Source organism: Oenanthe melanoleuca, chromosome 3 (genome assembly GCF_029582105.1).
Source record: "Oenanthe melanoleuca isolate GR-GAL-2019-014 chromosome 3, OMel1.0, whole genome shotgun sequence".
NCBI lineage: Eukaryota > Metazoa > Chordata > Aves > Passeriformes > Muscicapidae > Oenanthe > Oenanthe melanoleuca.
This window is the reverse complement of record NC_079336.1, coordinates 97,095,217-97,113,424: the sequence shown is the minus strand read 5'-3', so window position 1 is coordinate 97,113,424 and position 18,208 is coordinate 97,095,217. Positions and strand designations below refer to the sequence as shown.

Genomic DNA, 18,208 nt, shown 5'->3' with positions numbered 1-18,208 from the left:
TGGTTTAACCCAGCAGACAGGTAAACACCACACAGGTGTTCTCTTATTTCCTCCCCAGTGGGATGGAGGAGACAATTGTAAAAAAAGAGTAAAATATGTAGATTTAGATAAAGACAGTTTAACAGGGCAGAAAAGGAAGGGAAAATAATGGTAAGAGATTATACAAAACAAGAAATGAACAGTACAGTTGCTCCTCCTCTGCTGACCATTGCCCAAGAAGTACCAGAGGAAACCAGCAGCCAATTCTCCCCAGTTTTATTGTTCAGCATGACACCATACGATAAGGAATATCCCTTGAGCCTCTTGGGATCAGTTATCCTGCCTTTGCCCCTTCCCAATTCCTGGCTGGCAGGACAGCATGAGAACCTGAAAAGTCCTTGACTTAGCATAAGAACTACTCAGCAAGAACTAAATTACCAGGGTTCTATTAATATCTTCCTAATCCTAAATCAAAAATGCAGCACTAAACCAGCTCAGAGAGAGGAAATTAACTCTGAAAGTTGAAAGCAGGACACAAACTCACAATAGTTGCTCAATATTGTAGTTAATCTAATGTTTGCAGAGGAGTGCACTATGGCCTTGAAGTCCTGGATCCTGGTATGGCTCTTTGCTGTTGAGATGGGCAATGGGAGCCCACTGATGTGACAATGGGAAGAAGATGTAAACAAACAGACTTCAGAAAAGCGGATTTGCTCTGCTTCCTCCTCAGTCCTGGATCTGAGAATGTTAGCAATACTAGTAATTTGAATTTTACACACTTTAGCATACAGACATCAGTAATATGCCTCTACTTTTTTATTCCCACTGTATTTGGGATGTCAGGAAGCTGGAAAGGCAAAACTAATGTTCACCTCAGACAGCATTTCATTTTGCTTTGTTTTGGAGCTGGAGCTGGACTCTGCACATTCCAAACACAGATTTCTGTTGCATTTAAAAGAAAGAAAACATGGTAAAAAAACCCCGACCAAACAAACAAATACCAAAAAACCAGAGCTGGACAGTGCATGGATGAGTAGACTTGATCAAAGGGTGATAATTTCCTTTAGGCAATGGTGGAGTGGTGCCCACATGGAAGCCTGGGGGATATTTGAAAGCTGACCATTGCTTGAATGTAAGGCAAACACCCAGCTGTTAGAAGGAAATTGAGGTATTTCTCTGCAATGCCTTTGCACCTTGCACTGTGGCCTCAAGTAGGTGTGGGGGTAAAGCTCGGTCGGGGAACAGACCGTGAGGAAAACCTGATGGATGGACTGTCCCTGCCTTGCTGCTGGGCTGGATGGCCTCACCACTTCACCCAGTGTGTGTCGCTGAGCAAACGTGCCTGGCGACAGAACCTTGGGCCCGACAGAGGAGCTGGGAACTGAGACAAAGGCGAGACTGTGTGGGGCCCGCAGTTTATTTCTTTAAAAAGTGTCTCTGTGTTATTAGTGGAGTGTTACTCATAGCCTCTTCCCAGGAAGCTCTGTGCTCCCTGCTGAACACGACAGCGCGCTCCCAAGCAGCCGAGCCCCTTGACGGCAGAGCTGCTTCCCTCGTGCCGTGCCAGGGTATAACGTGGCACCGCGCCCCACCATGTAGCATGGATACTCCGTCGGTCACCATTCCACGGCAGATCCTGCCACCCTTAGCCAACACAGACCCCGCCATCTTTGGTAGGGGCACGTCACTCCCCTCCGTACGAAAGGCGGTGTAGCGTGCCCTCAGTCAAGATGGCGGCGGCTGCGGCACACCCGCCCCGCTCCGCTGAGGCTCCGCCGCCATCTTGGCTGCGGGCAGCGCGTACCGCTGAGGTGGCCTTGCCGTGCGCGCGGGGCGTGCCGGGAGGGAGCGGCGTGAGCGGCGCGGGCAGGTGGGAGCGGCGGGGCTCCGGAGAAACGGGAATGGGAATGGCAATGGCAATGGCAATGGCGGGGCGGGGGGGTGTCCGTGTCCCCTGAAGGGAGGCGGTGTGAGGCAGTCAGTGACGGCCCCTGTGAGGGGGGCCGGTGGTGTCCCCTACAGCGGGGTCTGGAGGGGGCGGTCAGTGGTCAGTCCGCGGTGCTTTCCCTGGGTTCAGCAGTGTCCCACAGAGCATCAGGGGCTCAGCTGGCTTTGGCCGGGCTGGGGATCGGCAGTGCCTCCAGAGCAGGGCTGTGTGCCCTGTGGAGGGTCAGCAGTGCCCCTGTAGCAGTGCAGCGGGTCGGTGCTTTGCCCTATGGCCCTGCTGGGATTAGTGGTCTGGGGGCGGAGGTGGCGCCTATGGCTAAGCTGGGGATCTGTGGTGTTCCCTACAGCCGTGCCAAGAGCAGCAGCTGGGTGATTACACCTGTCCTGACCCCAAAGTAGGGCCACAGCCCATGGCAAACCCAGCATGGGACTTGAGGCTCTGCCTGGGGCAGGGAAGGATTGCTGGGCTACAGTTGCAGAAACATGGAATAGGTCTGCCTTTTGACTATGCTGCATACCCGAGATGCCAAATGTTTGTACCGCTGTTCTGATGTGCAGAATCTTTTACAGGCAGACTCAGCTCTGATTTTCACCTTGACAGACCTGTTTGTGGTGGGGATGTGTTGTGAACCCTTCTGTTTGTCCATCCAGTGACAGGGGTGGAAACAAGGGGTAGTTCTCCCTAAGCTTAATTTACATCCTTAATAGCAAGGAAGAGGAAAATGTCAGTGAGTTTGGAGTTCTGTAGGAGAATGTGACACCAAAACTTCCCCCCACTCTGAGGTGAGGTGCTGCTTCTGATTTCTCATATGTGTGGCCCACCTGCAGTGAGGACCAGGAGTAAGGTAATGCTGGAGCATCTGAAGCAAGTTGCAGAGCTGCTGCTTTTGGCTCCGTGAGTTGCTGCTAGCGCTGTGTGGTGTTTGTGGTCTGGATTTGGCAAGTAAGTTTTTTGGTAGTCTTGTCCTTGTCTTTTTCAGAGAAATCGATAGTAGTGATGGCGTGGAAACTCTTGTTTGTGGCTTATTTTGAAGAGTTAAGTGAGGCAACACAGAGAATGACTCCTCTGTTTTGTTGGGGATATTCCTCCTTGAATATCTGAAGTCTGCTGGACTCTCAGTTCCTTCCTTACTGCCAGTGGGACAATGATGCCATGCAGAGTGGATGTCCAAAAGACCTTTTTTGACATTCTGTCATGTACTCCTTTCACTTTGTAAGCAGGTCAGGCTGGCAGCTTGGTGACATTTGTGATTGTTTTGGTCTCAGACTTGTCCTCCTTTTCTCTCTGCAATGTTTCAGCTGAAGGATTCAGAATGTGTTGCAAATCTGGCCTGTCTTCCTTTACTGACCCAGTCAGGCAGGATTGCCTTGAGGCCAGCATGAAGCTGATTGGATTTTGAGATATTAAATGTGAATCATAAGGAAAAAAAAAAGCCCTCTTGCGTTCTGACTTTGAGTGTTGACTTTCCTTGTTTCTTGGTTGTATTTGGTGGAGTTTCAATTTACTGTAATGTTGATGAGAGCACTGGACAAAAGAGATTTATGGAGTCACATGGTTCATTTGATAATGGGATTAGTTCACTGTAATGTATTGGCTTTGTCCTGCAGTGTTTTGTGCTCCCACCTGTTGATCTGCTGAGCTCCTTTGCAGGCCTGTTGTCCACACAAGTGGCTGCTGCCTGAGCATGCCTTCTTCTGTCCTTCCAGAGCTTGTGCAGGGCCATGGCGACGTACCTGGAGTTCATCCAGCAGAATGAGGAGCGCGACGGAGTGCGCTTCAGCTGGAACGTGTGGCCCTCCAGCAGGCTGGAGGCCACGAGGATGGTCGTGCCCCTGGCCTGTCTCCTGACCCCGCTGAAGGAGCGTCTGGACCTGCCCCCTGTGCAGTACGAGCCCGTGCTTTGCAGCAGGCCAACCTGCAAAGCTGTGCTCAACCCACTCTGGTAAGTGTTGCTTGGCTGGGGATGTTGGAAGTGGCTGGATAGTGCCTAATTTTCATCTGAAGTTCACTACTTCCTTATTCCCCTTTTTTCTCTGCCCAGTGCCTGGCAGCCTCTTTCATTTAGATGTGGTGAGCTTGTTAAAATCCATACATCAACATGCTTGTTATTAGAGCTGGCAAGAGCAGAGGAGACAGGAGGGTCTTTGGGGAGGCTGTTAAGGCAGAGACTCCTCTCACCATCCCAGAGAATTCCGTGGTGATTGAGGAAACTCATCATAGACAAAGATGCCCATTATATTGATATTATGCTCTGGACTGTGATGTTCACTTGTTTCCCTGCTTCCTACACATCCTGCTGCTTGTAGGTCAGTTCCAGTATGAGCATAATGAAATAATTTTAGAGGAATGTCTCGGTCTCAAAATCACATGATGATCATGCATACTCAGAGCATGGTGTTGGGCTGAGAAAAAGCAGGGAATACCAGTAAGAGGAAGCAAAATGAGATCAAAGCCATGGAATGAGAATGTGGCGAGGCACTAGCAAGATGTACTGGGCTGAGGAGAGTAAACTCTGTGGGACAGGGAACAGCCTGTTTGTTCTGTGTTTGCACAGATCTGGGTAGGTGGCTCCTGCTGCTCTGAGACTGGAGCGCTTGTGTGCTGCAGCTGCACAAACATTGAGACAATAAGATGAACCTAAGTGTAGTTAAAGAATTATTAGACTCAAGTCTGTGTTTACCAAGGGCTGAGCTTCCAGAGAGCTGCCAGTGGTCCCTCATGTTGACAAGCCTGGAAATGACAGGGCTGGATTAGGTAAAGAACTTCCTGGTAATTGGACAAGAGTCTGAATCCCTAAAATACTTGCTGTTGCAGCTGGAGTGTCTGTTTCTTCCTCAGTGCTGTAAATCTGCATGGCTTACTGAATTAATTGTGAAGCTGTGCTGTGAAATTGTTCCTGAAGTCACACCAGTGCCTCTTCTTTCCCTTGCAGCCAAGTTGACTATCGGGCCAAGCTTTGGGCTTGTAACTTCTGTTTTCAGAGAAACCAGGTAAGTTGGAAAAAGCACTTCCACCTTTTCAGTGAGCACTTTATTGATGGCCTTCTTTGGACATTAAACATAAATTCTGCTTCTCTAACTCCCTTCCCTTGGCCTTCTTCTCTTGCTGAACACAGGCTGGAGTACAGTCTGCTTTACCTGACATCTTGTCAGCGATTTTACTGGCATGCAGAGTATCGTAAGGAGATAAAAATGCTGTTTTGTTCCATGTGTCCCAGTGTGTTTTTTGCATTCTATATTTACTCTTCCTGCAGAATATGGAATCCATTAGATTTGAATAGACTTTTGCCATCAGAAAATATGGCTAAAAGAAGTTCAACTAATACATTGTTGCTGCTGTAGCCTTACCTTTTATTTACACTGGACTGAGCAGCTGTCCATCTTACTGGCCACTTGTTGTCTGTGCTTATGAAAAGCACTGTGGGTTTTTTGTCATGAATTAATCAGGTTGGTGCAGTGGCAGTAAATAAAAACTTGAATAACCACATCATCAGCAGGGCAGGCTCTGTGCTGCAGAGGAGAGCCCTACATTTTTGCCCTGCAGCTTCCTTGTCCTAATTTTTTGTTCTCTTTTTCAGTTTCCCCCAGCATATGCGGGCATTTCTGAAGTCAATCAGCCAGCAGAACTTATGCCTCAGTTTTCAACAATTGAATATATAGTGCAGGTAAAAGAACCACAGGCGAGATTGAAGCTCCCAGAATTGTCTTGTTTGTGACAAGTAATATATGTGTAAAATTTTCTTACAATAATGCAAATAAATACCATGTCTGCAAGGTACTTGAAAAGGGGCTCATTATATTCCTTGTCTGGAGGCTTTGTAAAATGTCATTTCTTCCCACATCAGCGAGGTCCGCAGATGCCGTTGATCTTCCTGTATGTTGTGGACACGTGCTTGGAAGAGGAGGATTTGCAGGCCCTGAAGGAATCCCTGCAGATGTCCCTGAGCCTGCTGCCTCCCGATGCCCTGGTAGGGCTCATCACTTTTGGCAGGATGGTCCAGGTTCACGAGCTGAGCTGTGAAGGGATTTCCAAGAGCTACGTGTTCCGGGGCACCAAGGACCTGACAGCCAAGCAAATACAGGTGTGCTCTGCCATCCCTCAGGCCAGGGGCTTGTACCTCTCAGCTCTGTCGGACTCTCAAACATTATTAAGTAATAATAATATAAATAATATGTTTAGTGTTTAAATAGTACATCTCCTCTGTCTCCTCTTTACTGTTCTTAGGATATGCTTGGGCTTTCGAGGCCAGCTGTCCCCATGCAACAGGGAAGATCTCTTCAAACTCCAGAGCAATCTGTTATTTCCAGCAGGTAAGTTTCACCAGCATAGTACGCAGCAGGGCAGGTGTTTTATGCCCCTTTATGCCTGTGGGTCATGCTTCTAATCCTGGGTTTCCCAAGAGGGGAAAGAAAGTTTAAATGGTATCATCTTGTCACAGTTATTCTACCTCTGTTGAACAGTTTTCTCTTTCTCAGCTTTTCTTTTTCAGTCTTAGCTCTCATGCCTTTCAACAAACTCACCTTTGAACTGCTTTCCTGTTATTTATGTGACTTTGCCACCTTGTCAGTTCCTGATGTCTTGCTTTGATCAAATTTTTTATTTTGCACAGGTTTGTTATCTTGGAAAGCTTGGATGTAAGAAGACATGCATGTCTCTTTACTTCTGATTACTGTCTCAGTGCAATTTATGTGTGCCAGGAACAAAGAGGCACTTCTTTTCTTCTCTGAACTTAGAAGCAGGAAAACACTGTGTTTGAATTTTTGCAGGTTCCTACAGCCCGTGCATAAGATTGACATGAATTTAACAGATCTGCTTGGGGAGCTGCAAAGGGACCCGTGGCCAGTGACCCAGGGAAAGAGACCCTTGCGTTCTACTGGAGTGGCACTTTCAATTGCAGTTGGCTTATTGGAGGTACTCTTAATGCTGTTTGAGATGAGCAGGTTAAAGTAAGCACATGGCTGTGCTTTCTGAGATGAGTGAGATATCAATGCAGCTGGGTTACAGGGGGGTGCAGAGGTGCAATTTGTCTCTACTGACATGTGAGCTGTGCTAGCACCATCTGATGTAGAGTGGGCTGGAAGGTTCCATCTAAATGGTGAAATTTGCAGGTGTTTAAAGGTCTCTGATTCTTGTATGTGTTGCCACACAAGAGGTGATACTATACATTAGATTTTTAAGAGTATAATCTAAGATATAAGTGAAGAGAACAGAAAGTGCCTGCTTCCTGTTTTGAAGACATGAAGCTTCGCATGGTTTGAGTTTAAACTTTATCTGAGTGCTGTGAGTGTCAGGAAATGCATCACTATTTATCAAGGCAGCTTCTAGCAGGGACAGGTCCCCACTGACATTGCAGAAGCATGTGCAGACACTTTTCTAAAGAATGCATTGTTGCCATTTAATCAGTTCCCTTTTTCTTTTCCTCATCCCCCTCTCTGATGTAAGTATTTGTTTTTATTTTAGGGCACGTTTCCAAACACAGGGGCTAGAATAATGCTGTTCACAGGAGGGCCACCAACACAAGGGCCAGGCATGGTGGTGGGAGATGAGCTGAAAACACCCATCCGTTCCTGGCATGACATAGAGAAGGATAATGCAAGGTTCATGAAGAAGGCCACGAAAGTAGGTACTAGGGCTTGATGAGTGTGTTTAACAGCTGAAACTGAATGTTATATTAGAACACTACATGGGTTGCATGGTTGTCCTTGAAATAATCTGAGTCTGTGTACACTAAATTATGGGGATGGTTAATGGAAGGATAAAAAAGCTTCTTTCTTGTTAGTTCTCCATCATGGTCTTGTGCCTTCTCAGAGAAGAAAATATTTCAGTGTTGTTTCTTAGCTGATGGTGAGTGGAGAATTTGTTCATCCACATCATTGCATCTTCTTCTGGAGAGGAAAAAATCTGTCTCCCAAGAACTTGTTATTTCCAGAAAGCCTCCTTTGTCTTCTTGACATATAAAGCAACCATTAAAATAGTAAAAACATCAGATATGAGATGTGCCTGTCAGCTTAGACAAAGCAGAATGTCACCTGTTCTCTTAACTATTACTTGGATATCTTTGGGTCATCACAGACTAGATGATCCCATGTCATTTATGCGCTTTTTGTATTTGAGACAATAAACTCAGGCTCATCCAAATGCATCCCTTAACCTAGAAGGGGGCAGTGTGCTGCAGCCAACATGTCTTTAGTTATCACAGCACTGGTGATTGCCTCATCTGTACCTTGTGTTGGCCTGAGGTGGGGAGCAGCAGAAATTGCACACTGCAGCCTCCTAACCCTCGTGTGTGTGTTCCCAGCACTACGAGACTCTGGCCAACCGCTCTGCGGCCAATGGGCACTGCATCGACATCTACACCTGTGCCCTGGACCAGACAGGGCTGCTGGAGATGAAGTGCTGTGCAAACCTCACTGGGTATGTTCACAGCAGGGCAGCACACAGCTGGCACCTGCTTTTTGGGTTTTTTTGGAGGGGGAGAGTAGTTCAGGAAGCAGTTAAGTGCTGTCCTGGCAGACATTGTTCTGTTCTAAACTGTGGTTTGAATTTGCCAGGAATTATATGGCAAGCTTCACCTGATCCCAGTCCACATTTCTGGAGTCTCAAAGCAGCATGTGAATTAGCTGTTAGAAAACTCAGTGGTGGGTAGAAGCTTTCCTTGTGTGGGCTGGACTTTCTCTGCTTAACACCTCGCTTATGCTTTCTCCAGTGATTCTTGACTTCCCTGGGCCCAGTTCTAAGTGATATCTCTGAGGGGTAAATATCTGTCTTCCATACTGCTGGAAATAGTCTCTGTGAGGAAGACTTTGTGTTAACCCAGGCCTTTTGGGGACTTGGCATGTCTTACTGCAAGTGCAGGGTGTCTGTAAATAACCCCTCAGTGCTCAGCAGGGAGAACAGAGACTGACCCTATGGCTGTGTTACTGAGCTGCATCTGGTCAGGGCACTTAGGGGAGGCCCAGCATTTTCCTTGTGCTGCAGTGGTGCATCCACCTCTGGTGTGGTGTGGGGGGTTCCAGCCCTGCTCAGGGAAAGCAGGCTGAGCAAAGAGCTTTCCAGGGTTGAAACACAAAGGTTTTCAAGGCAGCTGAAGCAATGGCAAGAAATAGAGTTGAGAAAGCAAACTGACAAAGGTGGAACACTAACCTGTGTGGCTTTGTAAGAAGCATCTGTGAATCTGCACTCCCTGTTTTGAATCCTGCCTATGCAAAGGCATGCTCTAAAGCAGTAACTGCATGTGTTTACACGTGTCAGAGGTTCTTTGTGCTTCTAGTTCCCAAGTGTTCAGTTCCCTTGTTTTTCTTTCCCAGAGGACATATGGTGATGGGAGACTCCTTCAACACTTCTCTCTTCAAGCAGACCTTCCAGCGGGTATTTAGCAAAGGCTACAATGGGGAATTTCGGATGGCTTTTGGTGCAAATCTGGATGTGAAGGTGAGAGATGAGTTTGATTGGGTGACAGTAATTGGGTAATACAAGTGCTGTTAATTAAAAATTAAGTCTATGGGATGTTTGGGGTATAGGAGTGTGTACATGTTTGAGGTCAGATGAAGAGCTTCTTTGGGAGAAGCACTGTACTGGAGGGATATTTATTTGGAAACTTAGTAATTTTTGGGGTTGTTTTTGTTTTGTTGTTGTTGTTTGGGATTTTTTTGTTTTGTTTGGTTTGTGTGGTTTTTCTTTTTTCTTTTAAAGCAGCCTCTCCTCACTCGACAAAAAACAGTTCATACTGTTTCATCCCTATAAATATGTCCTCATTTTTAAAATGTGGCTCTGTAGATTCTCTTACCTTCACTAATTGTAGCAGTGGATGGTCTGGGAGAATACAATCTAATTAAAGCTGAGCAGCTAATTTATTCTGTGTGTATTCTATTTTACTGACTTCATGGAAAAAAAAAGAAAAAAACGCAACCAACTTTTTTTTTTCCTTGTTCAAGACCTCCAGGGAGCTGAAAATTGCAGGAGCCATTGGACCATGTATATCCCTGAATGCTAAAGGGCCATGTGTCTCTGAAAATGTAAGTTTCTGACGTGGAAAAACCTTTAATAAAGAAGTAAATATACAATGCAAAGTTTCTGTCTAGACTTATAGTTGAGCTAGAATGTTAGAGTTTTCCAGGAAACATCCCTAGGAAATTACAGCCTTTTCTGGACTAAATTCTTGCTTCTTAAGGCTTTCTTTTAACTGATGGCCTTCAGTAACAATTCACAGCCAATAGATAAGGAATCTAGAAGCCTGCCATTTCTTGTACCTCTGATCAGAATTTAACATAAGCTTGCCTTTCCTGCTGCTGGAAGAAAATTGCGACTTTCTTTTTGATTCTGTGCAGGAACTTGGAATTGGAGGGACATCTCAATGGAAAATATGTAGTCTGGATCCCAGTACAACTCTGGCCATTTACTTCGAAGTGGTAAATCAGGTCAGTCCTGGCTTCTTTTGTTTTTTTTTTTTTAACAATAATTTTTACTCATCAAACTACTTATTACAGGTCCAGAAAATGCAGTGGCACATCCTCCCCCATGTTGCAGGTGGATGGTTGCAAAGCAGCCGCGTGTTTTGTGATGAGGAAATAATTTCAGAAATTTTTTGCATGTGTCTCTTTCTCTTATATGCCGTGGGGGCTTTTTACATCTGGGAGGAGTTGTGGAAAAGCCATCGTGTTTTGAAGTCTGGCTTTGTTTCATTTGCAGCACAATGCACCCATCCCTCAGGGAGGCAGAGGGGCAGTCCAGTTTGTCACTCATTATCAGCACTCCAGCACCCAGAGGCGCATCCGTGTCACCACCATAGCTAGAAAGTGAGTATCCCGTGCCAGTGCTCTGGCAGAGTGGCAGCAACTTCAGCTGCAGTCTGTGCTGGGATTCCTGGCTTTTTGTTGCATGGATGCACGTGGCACTAACCCTTTGCTAACCCTGCAGCTGGGCAGATGCACAGACTCAGCTCCAGCACATCGAGGCTGCGTTTGACCAGGAGGCAGCTGCTGTGCTTATGGCACGGCTGGGAGTGTACAGGGCTGAGTCTGAGGAGGGACCTGATGTTCTGCGTTGGCTGGACAGGCAGCTCATCAGGCTGGTAAGACCAAGACACTGAGCTTGGAGGCATTCCTGGTTTCAGAAAAGTGAAAGAGATAACATCAGTCTTTTTTCAGATTTACTTGCTTTGTTTGTACTCAGATCATGGTCACATAGTTGTAGCTTGGAATAACTCAAAACCCAGTGTGATCAGCAAATTTAGGATGGGATAGGTGAACATCCCATCATGCTGAAAGAGTTAAACCTGAGATTGAATAAGGGGTAGTGAAACACAGACTAACGCAGGTGGGGATGGTCGCTGGTTCAACCCTCCTGCTTAAAGTAGAATCAGCTTTGAAGTTAGATCAGGTTGCTCCAAGTCTTGTTCAGTTGTGTTTTGAAAATCTCCAAAGATAGGATTTCTTATGCTTCTCTTGACAGCCTGTTACAATGTCTGATCACAGTCACTGGGTTTTTTTGTTTGTTTTTTGTTGTTTTTTTTTTTTCTCCCCGCTGCCTCAATCTCTCAGAATTTCCATTTCCCCAGTTACTAGTCAAGTAGACAGCAAGTTGACTCCCTGATCCCACTTTTCACCAGGCTGAACACCCAGCTTCTTCAGCTTCTTTTTCTTCATAAGATGCTCCAACCTCTAACTAACTTGGTGGCCTCTGCTACACTCAATCCAGTATATCCATGTCTGTCTTTCACTGGAGAGCCCAGAGCTGGACACAGAATTCAGATGTGAGCCAAGTTCAGAATAGTAATCTGAATTAATTCTGCAACCTCCTACTGTCTCTTGCTTTGAATTTCACAAGCCCAAGATGTTTAAATCAGTGTTGGTTCTGTCCAAACACCCATGTGGGGTTGGTACTAATTCACCATGGCACATCAGACCCTAAAAAACCAGGGCTATCAAATAGAGATTGGAGTGCAAGGACAAACGGGCAAACTGTGTGCTGAAATGACTGTGGGATCATTTAGAGTTTAATTGCTAAAACCACTGATACTTATTTTCAGTGAAACAGTGAAATACTGGTCTGCTGTTGTTCTGCAAGAAGTATTCAATACTGTACAGAACAGTTTAGGTGTAATAGCCTGAATTAATGGAAAAAAATGGGTGTTGCTGTAGAGGCATTATTGCTTTCATTCTTGGATAATTTCAAGTCTAGATTTTATTAATATATATATTTCTCAAAATAGATTTTATCTTCATTCTCATTTCAGTAAGACAGAGATACCATTCACTTAAAGAAAAATAGCCTGTAAATGTTGTAGTACTTTGTTCTTGACAGGTTCATGTCTTGATTGTTTAAAAATTAACAGAAGAGCACCCTGTAGAAAAAGATATGTAAATTCTATTATAAAAAAGAAAAAAAAGACAGAAAAAAGAGAGAGATAACAGAAGTATCCTGTTTTGCTTCCAACAGTGTCAGAAATTTGGACAATACAACAAAGATGATCCCAACTCCTTTAGGCTGTCAGAATCATTTTCTTTGTATCCTCAGGTAAGAATGTCACTCCCTACAGCCATGGAAAAAGTGTGCAGGAGTGAGTGGGAATGATGATAAAACATCTTGTACTATTGATCAGGTTCAGGAGGGGAGGAACAGATGCTTTTTTAATTTAATGTACTGATCCTGTAGTTCAGTGCTGCAAGAGACTGATAAAAGAGGAAGTCTGAGGAGTTAATATGGGGTAGACTTTTTTTCCAAAGAATTTGCTGTTCAAAAATACTGGACTTGGATGCTGAAGTTGTAGCACTTTTGGCTGACATTTATCTCACTCCTCTTTGTGGTGCAGTTCATCTTCCACCTGCGACGCTCCCCATTCCTGCAGGTCTTCAATAACAGCCCAGATGAATCTTCCTACTACCGGCACCACTTTGCCAGACAGGATCTGACCCAGTCGCTCATTATGATCCAGCCTATCCTTTATGCTTATTCTTTCCATGGGCCTCCTGAGGTGAGTCTGTGCTTTCCAGGAAGAGGTGAATCAGCCCAAAATAATGAGTATTCAGTTGAAGTAACACTATTTCATCCAAAAGTCCTCTATGGATTTTTTAAGAAACTATTAGAGGGCAAGATACATTTGTTCAAGATCATTCCAAATTACACTTGGGCATAGAAATTGCTCTCTAGCATGCTGAGATCTGAGGGCTTTAGGGGTGTCTGACTTTGTTCTTTATTTTCTCCAGCCAGTGCTTTTGGACAGCAGCAGTATTCTTCCTGACAGAATCCTACTGATGGATACTTTTTTCCAGATAGTTATCTACCTTGGTGAGGTATGGTGAAACATGTACATTCTCTCTCTTTTGTGCTTCTTCCCTCCTGCCATGCATGTGGACTGTTTTGCTGGTGGTATGAAATATTAACTAACTTCTTGCAAAGCCCACACAGCATAATGACCATGTCATATACACGCTGCCTGTTGGAATACAGTTTCCACCACTGTCAGAGTAAAAATAATACTGGAATCGCTAAGGATATGTTCTGCACTGAGTCGCAGCTGTTGTGTTAGCTTGGCCATGAAGGTGATCCTTACCATGCCTGGAAAAGGCCAGAGAAACTGGACATGAAGTAGGGCAGAATTACAAGATGATACATATTTTAACATAATTGCAAGTATTTTCGAAGAAGTGACAGCCTTCTGCTTAAAGGGTTTTTATGGTTCTGTATTGTAGCCCTTAAAGAAATCAGTTAGGCAGTTTTCCAGTTTTTGCTTTTGAAATACTGGATGTTTTTGGAAGCTGCTGCTATATTCCTTCCCTCATGACTGAGGCAAGTGCTTAGATACTGGCCCTTTCTGAAAATCTTCTGGAGTTACCTTAAACAGTTTCTGTCTTCTGTTGCAGAGGAAGACACTCAGCAACTGTGTAAAATTCACACAAGGGAAGAGCTGAGTGTCTGACCTGTGTATGTATAGAGCAATTGCTGCATATGTATGGTACATGCAGTGGATACCTTGAAAATACTGTAAGGCCAAGTCAGATTCAAAATGTCAGTGATTTATAAATACTTCATTTTTGTGTTGGCACAGGCTGAAACATATTGAAGATTTTCAATAAATTGCTCTGGCGCTTCATAAATTACTGCCAGCTTTTGTGTTGGGTGCCTGTGCTTAAATTCAGGGACAGAAAGTAATGTTGTAGCCAGAGTAGTGAGGGTGTGTGTTTGCCTCATAAGCAGAAGCACATGTAGCAGCATTCTGCTGCCTTAAGACATTCAGGGTAGAAAGGAGAGGCTTGTAGACATCTCTGCTCCATTTTCATTTCCTCTCTGTTCCATCAATAGACTATTGCACAGTGGCAGAAAGCTGGATACCAAGACATGCCTGAATATGAAAACTTCAAGCACCTCCTGCAAGCCCCACTGGATGATGCCCAGGAAATTTTGCAGACCAGATTCCCAATGCCACGTTATGTCCACACTGAGCATGGGGGCAGTCAGGTAAAGAGGAACCTGGAGGAACTCTTTCTGTTGTTGCCTAGAGCAAACGGCTCATTCTGTTTTTTTGAAAGGATGTTCTGGTTGTCAAACACTACCAGAAGTGAAGTTTACTCTTCAAAGTACAAAGCTTGCATATTTTCTCATCAGCTTTTACTACAACTCTCTCTTTTAATAAGCTGATCGCTTGCTGGGTATGCTTATGAAATCTGAGGGTGGAAAAAATGGAAAAGCTGAATTAAATATGTTTTTATTCCCCAGCAAAAAGGTGGGAAATGAATGATTTGGTTATGTGCCCATAGTTAGCTTGCTAGGACAGTAATGCTGTATGATTGACCATCTGTTTCTTCATCCTCAAACACCGAATGAAGATGTAAAATTGTTTTTATTTATTTTTGCTTTTCCTGGAATTGCGGTGTGCTGTGCTTGTTTATAGCAGGGAAGAGGCAGGAACTGATGCTCCAGACCAAAGATTTGATGTTGGTGACACTGTTACACTGGTCTTGCACTGAGCCCATTTCAGAAGAGCAGATGTGGCATGGAGAGAGACACAGTGCTTGTGTTTCCTGTGCCATGGATTCCTTTCCCGTGGAATCAGAGCTGCCCTGCCAGTCAAGCACAGCCTGCTGTAGCAGGGCACTCAGTGCCCCTGGGAAACAAGTTGTCTGTGGAGCAGGGATTTCTGGACTTGAAACCTGCTTAAGTTAAATTAGTACCTTGCAAAAGCAGAGAAACATTGCTGATCATGCATCTAAGGTGAGAGGAAGCCTGAGGGAGCAGAAGGTCTCTTATTTTACCAAACTCCTTTTGTCTTTATAGGCCCGGTTCCTCCTATCTAAAGTGAATCCTTCTCAGACCCACAATAACCTCTATGCCTGGGGCCAGGTAAGCAGTTTGAGAATTCTGTAAAACACACATGGATGTGTTTGTGTGTGCAGCAGCCATCCTGTCTCACCAAGTTGCCACAAACAGCATTACATTTGTCTTTGGTTCCTTATCATGATTGTTGATGAGATAAGCAGCACTGGACGATCAGAATTGAGTATTTTTTCCAGTATTTTGGAAAATGCAACTAGCATATGGATACGCATAGATCTAATTTAGCTGAGAATACTTGACTTTTATATCCTCTTTGCTTACCTTGCTTGTGTAGAGCTTTGGGCAGCAAAATTCCTAGTGCTTTAGGAAGAAGGGACTTCCCTGCAGCAGTTCAGATTGTACAAGAAGATAAATGTCAGTGCTGTTGCCAAAGACTAGCATCTGTCTTTTGGGGGAGAAAAAGGTGATTGTTTTAGCAGGAAATTAGTTCAGAGTGCTGCATTTGATTTGCTTTCAGTTTGCCCCCTGAGTTTGCAACAGTATTTTAGGCTCATTATTTTTCTATTTTTTTCTGCAGGAATCAGGAGCTCCAATCCTGACAGATGATGTGAGTCTCCAGGTCTTCATGGACCACCTTAAAAAGCTGGCAGTTTCAAGTGCATCGTGACTGATCAAACTGAGCAGCAGGAGCAGACGATTTAAGTGGATCGTGTTGATGACAGAAGTGGAGCAATTTATTTACGTTTCCTTTTCTCTCTTTTAAACTAGAGATTTTAACTGTTACGTGAAATAAACATTCCGGGAGAGTTGTTTACTTCTCCCTTCTAATTTATTTGTATTCCTTTTTGTCTATATTCTGTTTACTCTGCATTTTCCACACATCCTAATTAGAGTTGAAAGGTGTTTTAGCCAGCAGAGATTTTAATTTTAACGTTCTTAAGAGGTGTCTCGGCAAACAGGGGGCTGTATTGACGAGAAACAAAACGGGGAGGAGCGCTGCTCCTCATTGTTATCCCCAAATCCCGCTATTGGTGCCATGGGCGGGTCTTGGCTCCTTTTTCCCCGCCCGGCCCGGCCCCGCCCCCCTGCGCGTGCCGGTTGGGGGCGGGGCGTTCCGCCATGAAGCCGGCGCGCGCGGCCGTGTGGAACGCGCGGGCCGCGCTGCTCTACTCGCTGGGCGGCTGGACCACTCTGGGCGCCCTCATCTACTACGGCCGCCAGGACAAAGGCAGCACCGGTACCGGCACCGGCACGGGGCCCGCGGTCACCGCCGAGCCCTGGGGAGGGAGTAGCGCCACCGCGGTTTCGCTGAGGGAGGGCCCGGTCGGCGCTCGTCGTGTCCGGGGCGGGGCTGCCGTGAGGGAGGGCTCGGCCGCGGGCGGGTCCGGGGCTCTCCTGGCTGCTGGGGCAGCGCCGGGATCCCCGGGCCCGCTCGCACCGCTTTCCGCGGCCGGGGAAGGTAGCGCTGGGTGTTGCTCGCCCGCCCCTTGGCGCTGCGGGCTGTGTGAGCCCAGTGTCCGCCGTGCCCGCCCCCGGCAGTCCCTCCTGAAAGAACATAAATCCCGTGTTGGTGGGAGAAGCTCATGCTTTATCTCCAAGTCAGAGGAACGGGGAGTAGACTCTTCCCAACCTGCTGCTTTTATTTGCGCTGTGGGAATGGTTCAAAGCTGGGCTGGGGGATGATTAGGCTGTACATTAGGAAGCATTTCTTTACTGAGAGGGTGGTCAGACAGTGGAATTAATAGGTGTTTGCAGTGGGCTGTTTGGGCTAACTTTAATGTGAATAGCTGGGAAGCCTGTTGTTACCGCTACTGTAGTATTGATAATTGTCTAGTACCAGTGCAGGTACTCTAGTAAATCACGTTTTCTGGCTACAGGTAACAGATCTTTGCTGTCTGGTCCTCAGAATGCAAGGAAAAGGAAAAAGAATACTGAATGCCCATGTGGCTGCCATGATAAAGGGATAAAGCATTTTTATCGCTGTGCTCTTTCTTGTCTTCCCTCCCTCCCTCCCCCTTTCTGTTCCTTAGAGAATGAAAAAGATCCTAATGCAAACCAAGGGACCTACAAAGAAGTACGCACTAAGGAGTATCCTTTTGGATTGACAGTGACAACAGAAATAACATACAGAGAGGTTCAGCCTCCTCTTACGCGGCTGCTCAGGCGTGTGGTGTCATTCTTTGTTCCTGATGACAGCCCTCCTTCCGAAAAGTGAGCTGTTCAGAAGCTCAGAACATTGTGCTGGACCCCTGAGAACATCATCCCAGTGCCTGGCACCAGACCACGGCTGGAAAACGTGCATTGCTGAAACAGCAGTTCTGCCCAGCTGGTGTGCAGACGTACCCAGGTGATCCAGGATGCACCTGGGATGGCTCCTCAGCTGGGCAGCTCTGAAATGGATACTTTGGGAATGATTAGTGAATGAGAAGGAATGTAGTTTAATGTTTTGGGTATGAGAGTTCCTTATGGTCCTTCAAATAAAAGCTCACAAGAGATGAGTTACAAGTGCGGAAATGTTTCTGTAAGCTAAAAACTTACTGAGTGTTCTGCTCCAGGCTCTTGTTTCTTTAGGGCTTTCCTGATCCTTGCACATGCTGTGTCCCCTTGTAGGGTACTGTCCCTCAGCTCTGTGGCCAGAGCTAATGTTCATTCTGCAGGATTTTCCCTAGTCCTTATGGACATCACTTTCCCTGTTTCTATTTGGGCTCTCCCTCCAGCCTTTTTAGGACACGTCTTGCCCTGCCCCCCATGGGTCTCTGAGGTTTCCCACCTTGCTGTATTGAAAGTTGTCTCCATCTCCTCTGCCCACCCACCTCAGCTTCTAGTTTCTGAAGGGGGCCCTGCTGGGATGCTGCAGGCAGAGGGGCTCTTCGTCTGGAACTGAGGTGATATGACAAGGGGGAATTGGTACAAATAAAAAGAGGGGAAATTTAGGTTGGGTATAAGGAAGAAATTCTTGACTGTGAGAGTAGTGAGGCACTGGAGCAGGTTGCCTGGGGAGAGTTTGGA

At 45.9% G+C, this 18,208-nt stretch overlaps 2 protein-coding genes across 3 annotated transcripts; both read left to right on the top strand.

Annotated features, from left to right (window-relative positions):
- Positions 1-1,694: 1,694 nt before the first annotated feature.
- On the top strand, positions 1,695-16,027 carry SEC23B (SEC23 homolog B, COPII coat complex component). Of its 2 annotated transcripts, none has more exons than XM_056487444.1 (20): positions 1,695-1,849; positions 3,634-3,869; positions 4,860-4,917; positions 5,505-5,591; positions 5,772-6,008; positions 6,152-6,237; positions 6,694-6,838; positions 7,388-7,546; positions 8,226-8,341; positions 9,235-9,358; positions 9,862-9,942; positions 10,255-10,344; positions 10,616-10,722; positions 10,844-10,997; positions 12,365-12,442; positions 12,738-12,899; positions 13,132-13,218; positions 14,228-14,383; positions 15,200-15,265; positions 15,777-16,027. In XM_056487444.1, exons 2-20 carry the CDS (start codon positions 3,649-3,651, stop codon positions 15,864-15,866), a joined length of 2,304 nt encoding a protein of 767 aa, XP_056343419.1. In that variant the 5' UTR covers positions 1,695-1,849; positions 3,634-3,648; the 3' UTR covers positions 15,867-16,027. The 2 variants fall into 2 exon arrangements, with proteins under 2 accessions (XP_056343419.1, XP_056343417.1); XM_056487442.1 differs by lacking the exon at positions 1,695-1,849 and adding an exon at positions 2,331-2,771.
- Positions 16,028-16,278: 251 nt separating this feature from the next.
- Positions 16,279-17,697, top strand: SMIM26 (small integral membrane protein 26). Its single transcript, XM_056487880.1, has 2 exons — positions 16,279-16,436; positions 17,230-17,697. The coding sequence occupies exons 1-2, from the start codon at positions 16,319-16,321 to the stop codon at positions 17,412-17,414; spliced, it is 303 nt and encodes a 100-aa protein (XP_056343855.1). The 5' UTR covers positions 16,279-16,318; the 3' UTR covers positions 17,415-17,697.
- Positions 17,698-18,208: the final 511 nt, after the last annotated feature.

Bases quoted from the DNA above. Each gene is read 5' to 3' on its own strand.
- SEC23B (XM_056487442.1), top strand. From the start codon at position 2,736: ATGTGTGGCCCACCTGCAGTGAGGACCAGGAGTAAG. The intron at 3,870-4,859 runs GTAAGTGTTGCT...TTTCCCTTGCAG, and splicing joins GCTGTGCTCAACCCACTCTG to CCAAGTTGACTATCGGGCCA. The intron at 9,359-9,861 runs GTGAGAGATGAG...TCCTTGTTCAAG, and splicing joins GTGCAAATCTGGATGTGAAG to ACCTCCAGGGAGCTGAAAAT.
- SMIM26 (XM_056487880.1), top strand. From the start codon at position 16,319: ATGAAGCCGGCGCGCGCGGCCGTGTGGAACGCGCGGGCCGCGCTGCTC. The intron at 16,437-17,229 runs GTACCGGCACCG...TCTGTTCCTTAG, and splicing joins CCAGGACAAAGGCAGCACCG to AGAATGAAAAAGATCCTAAT.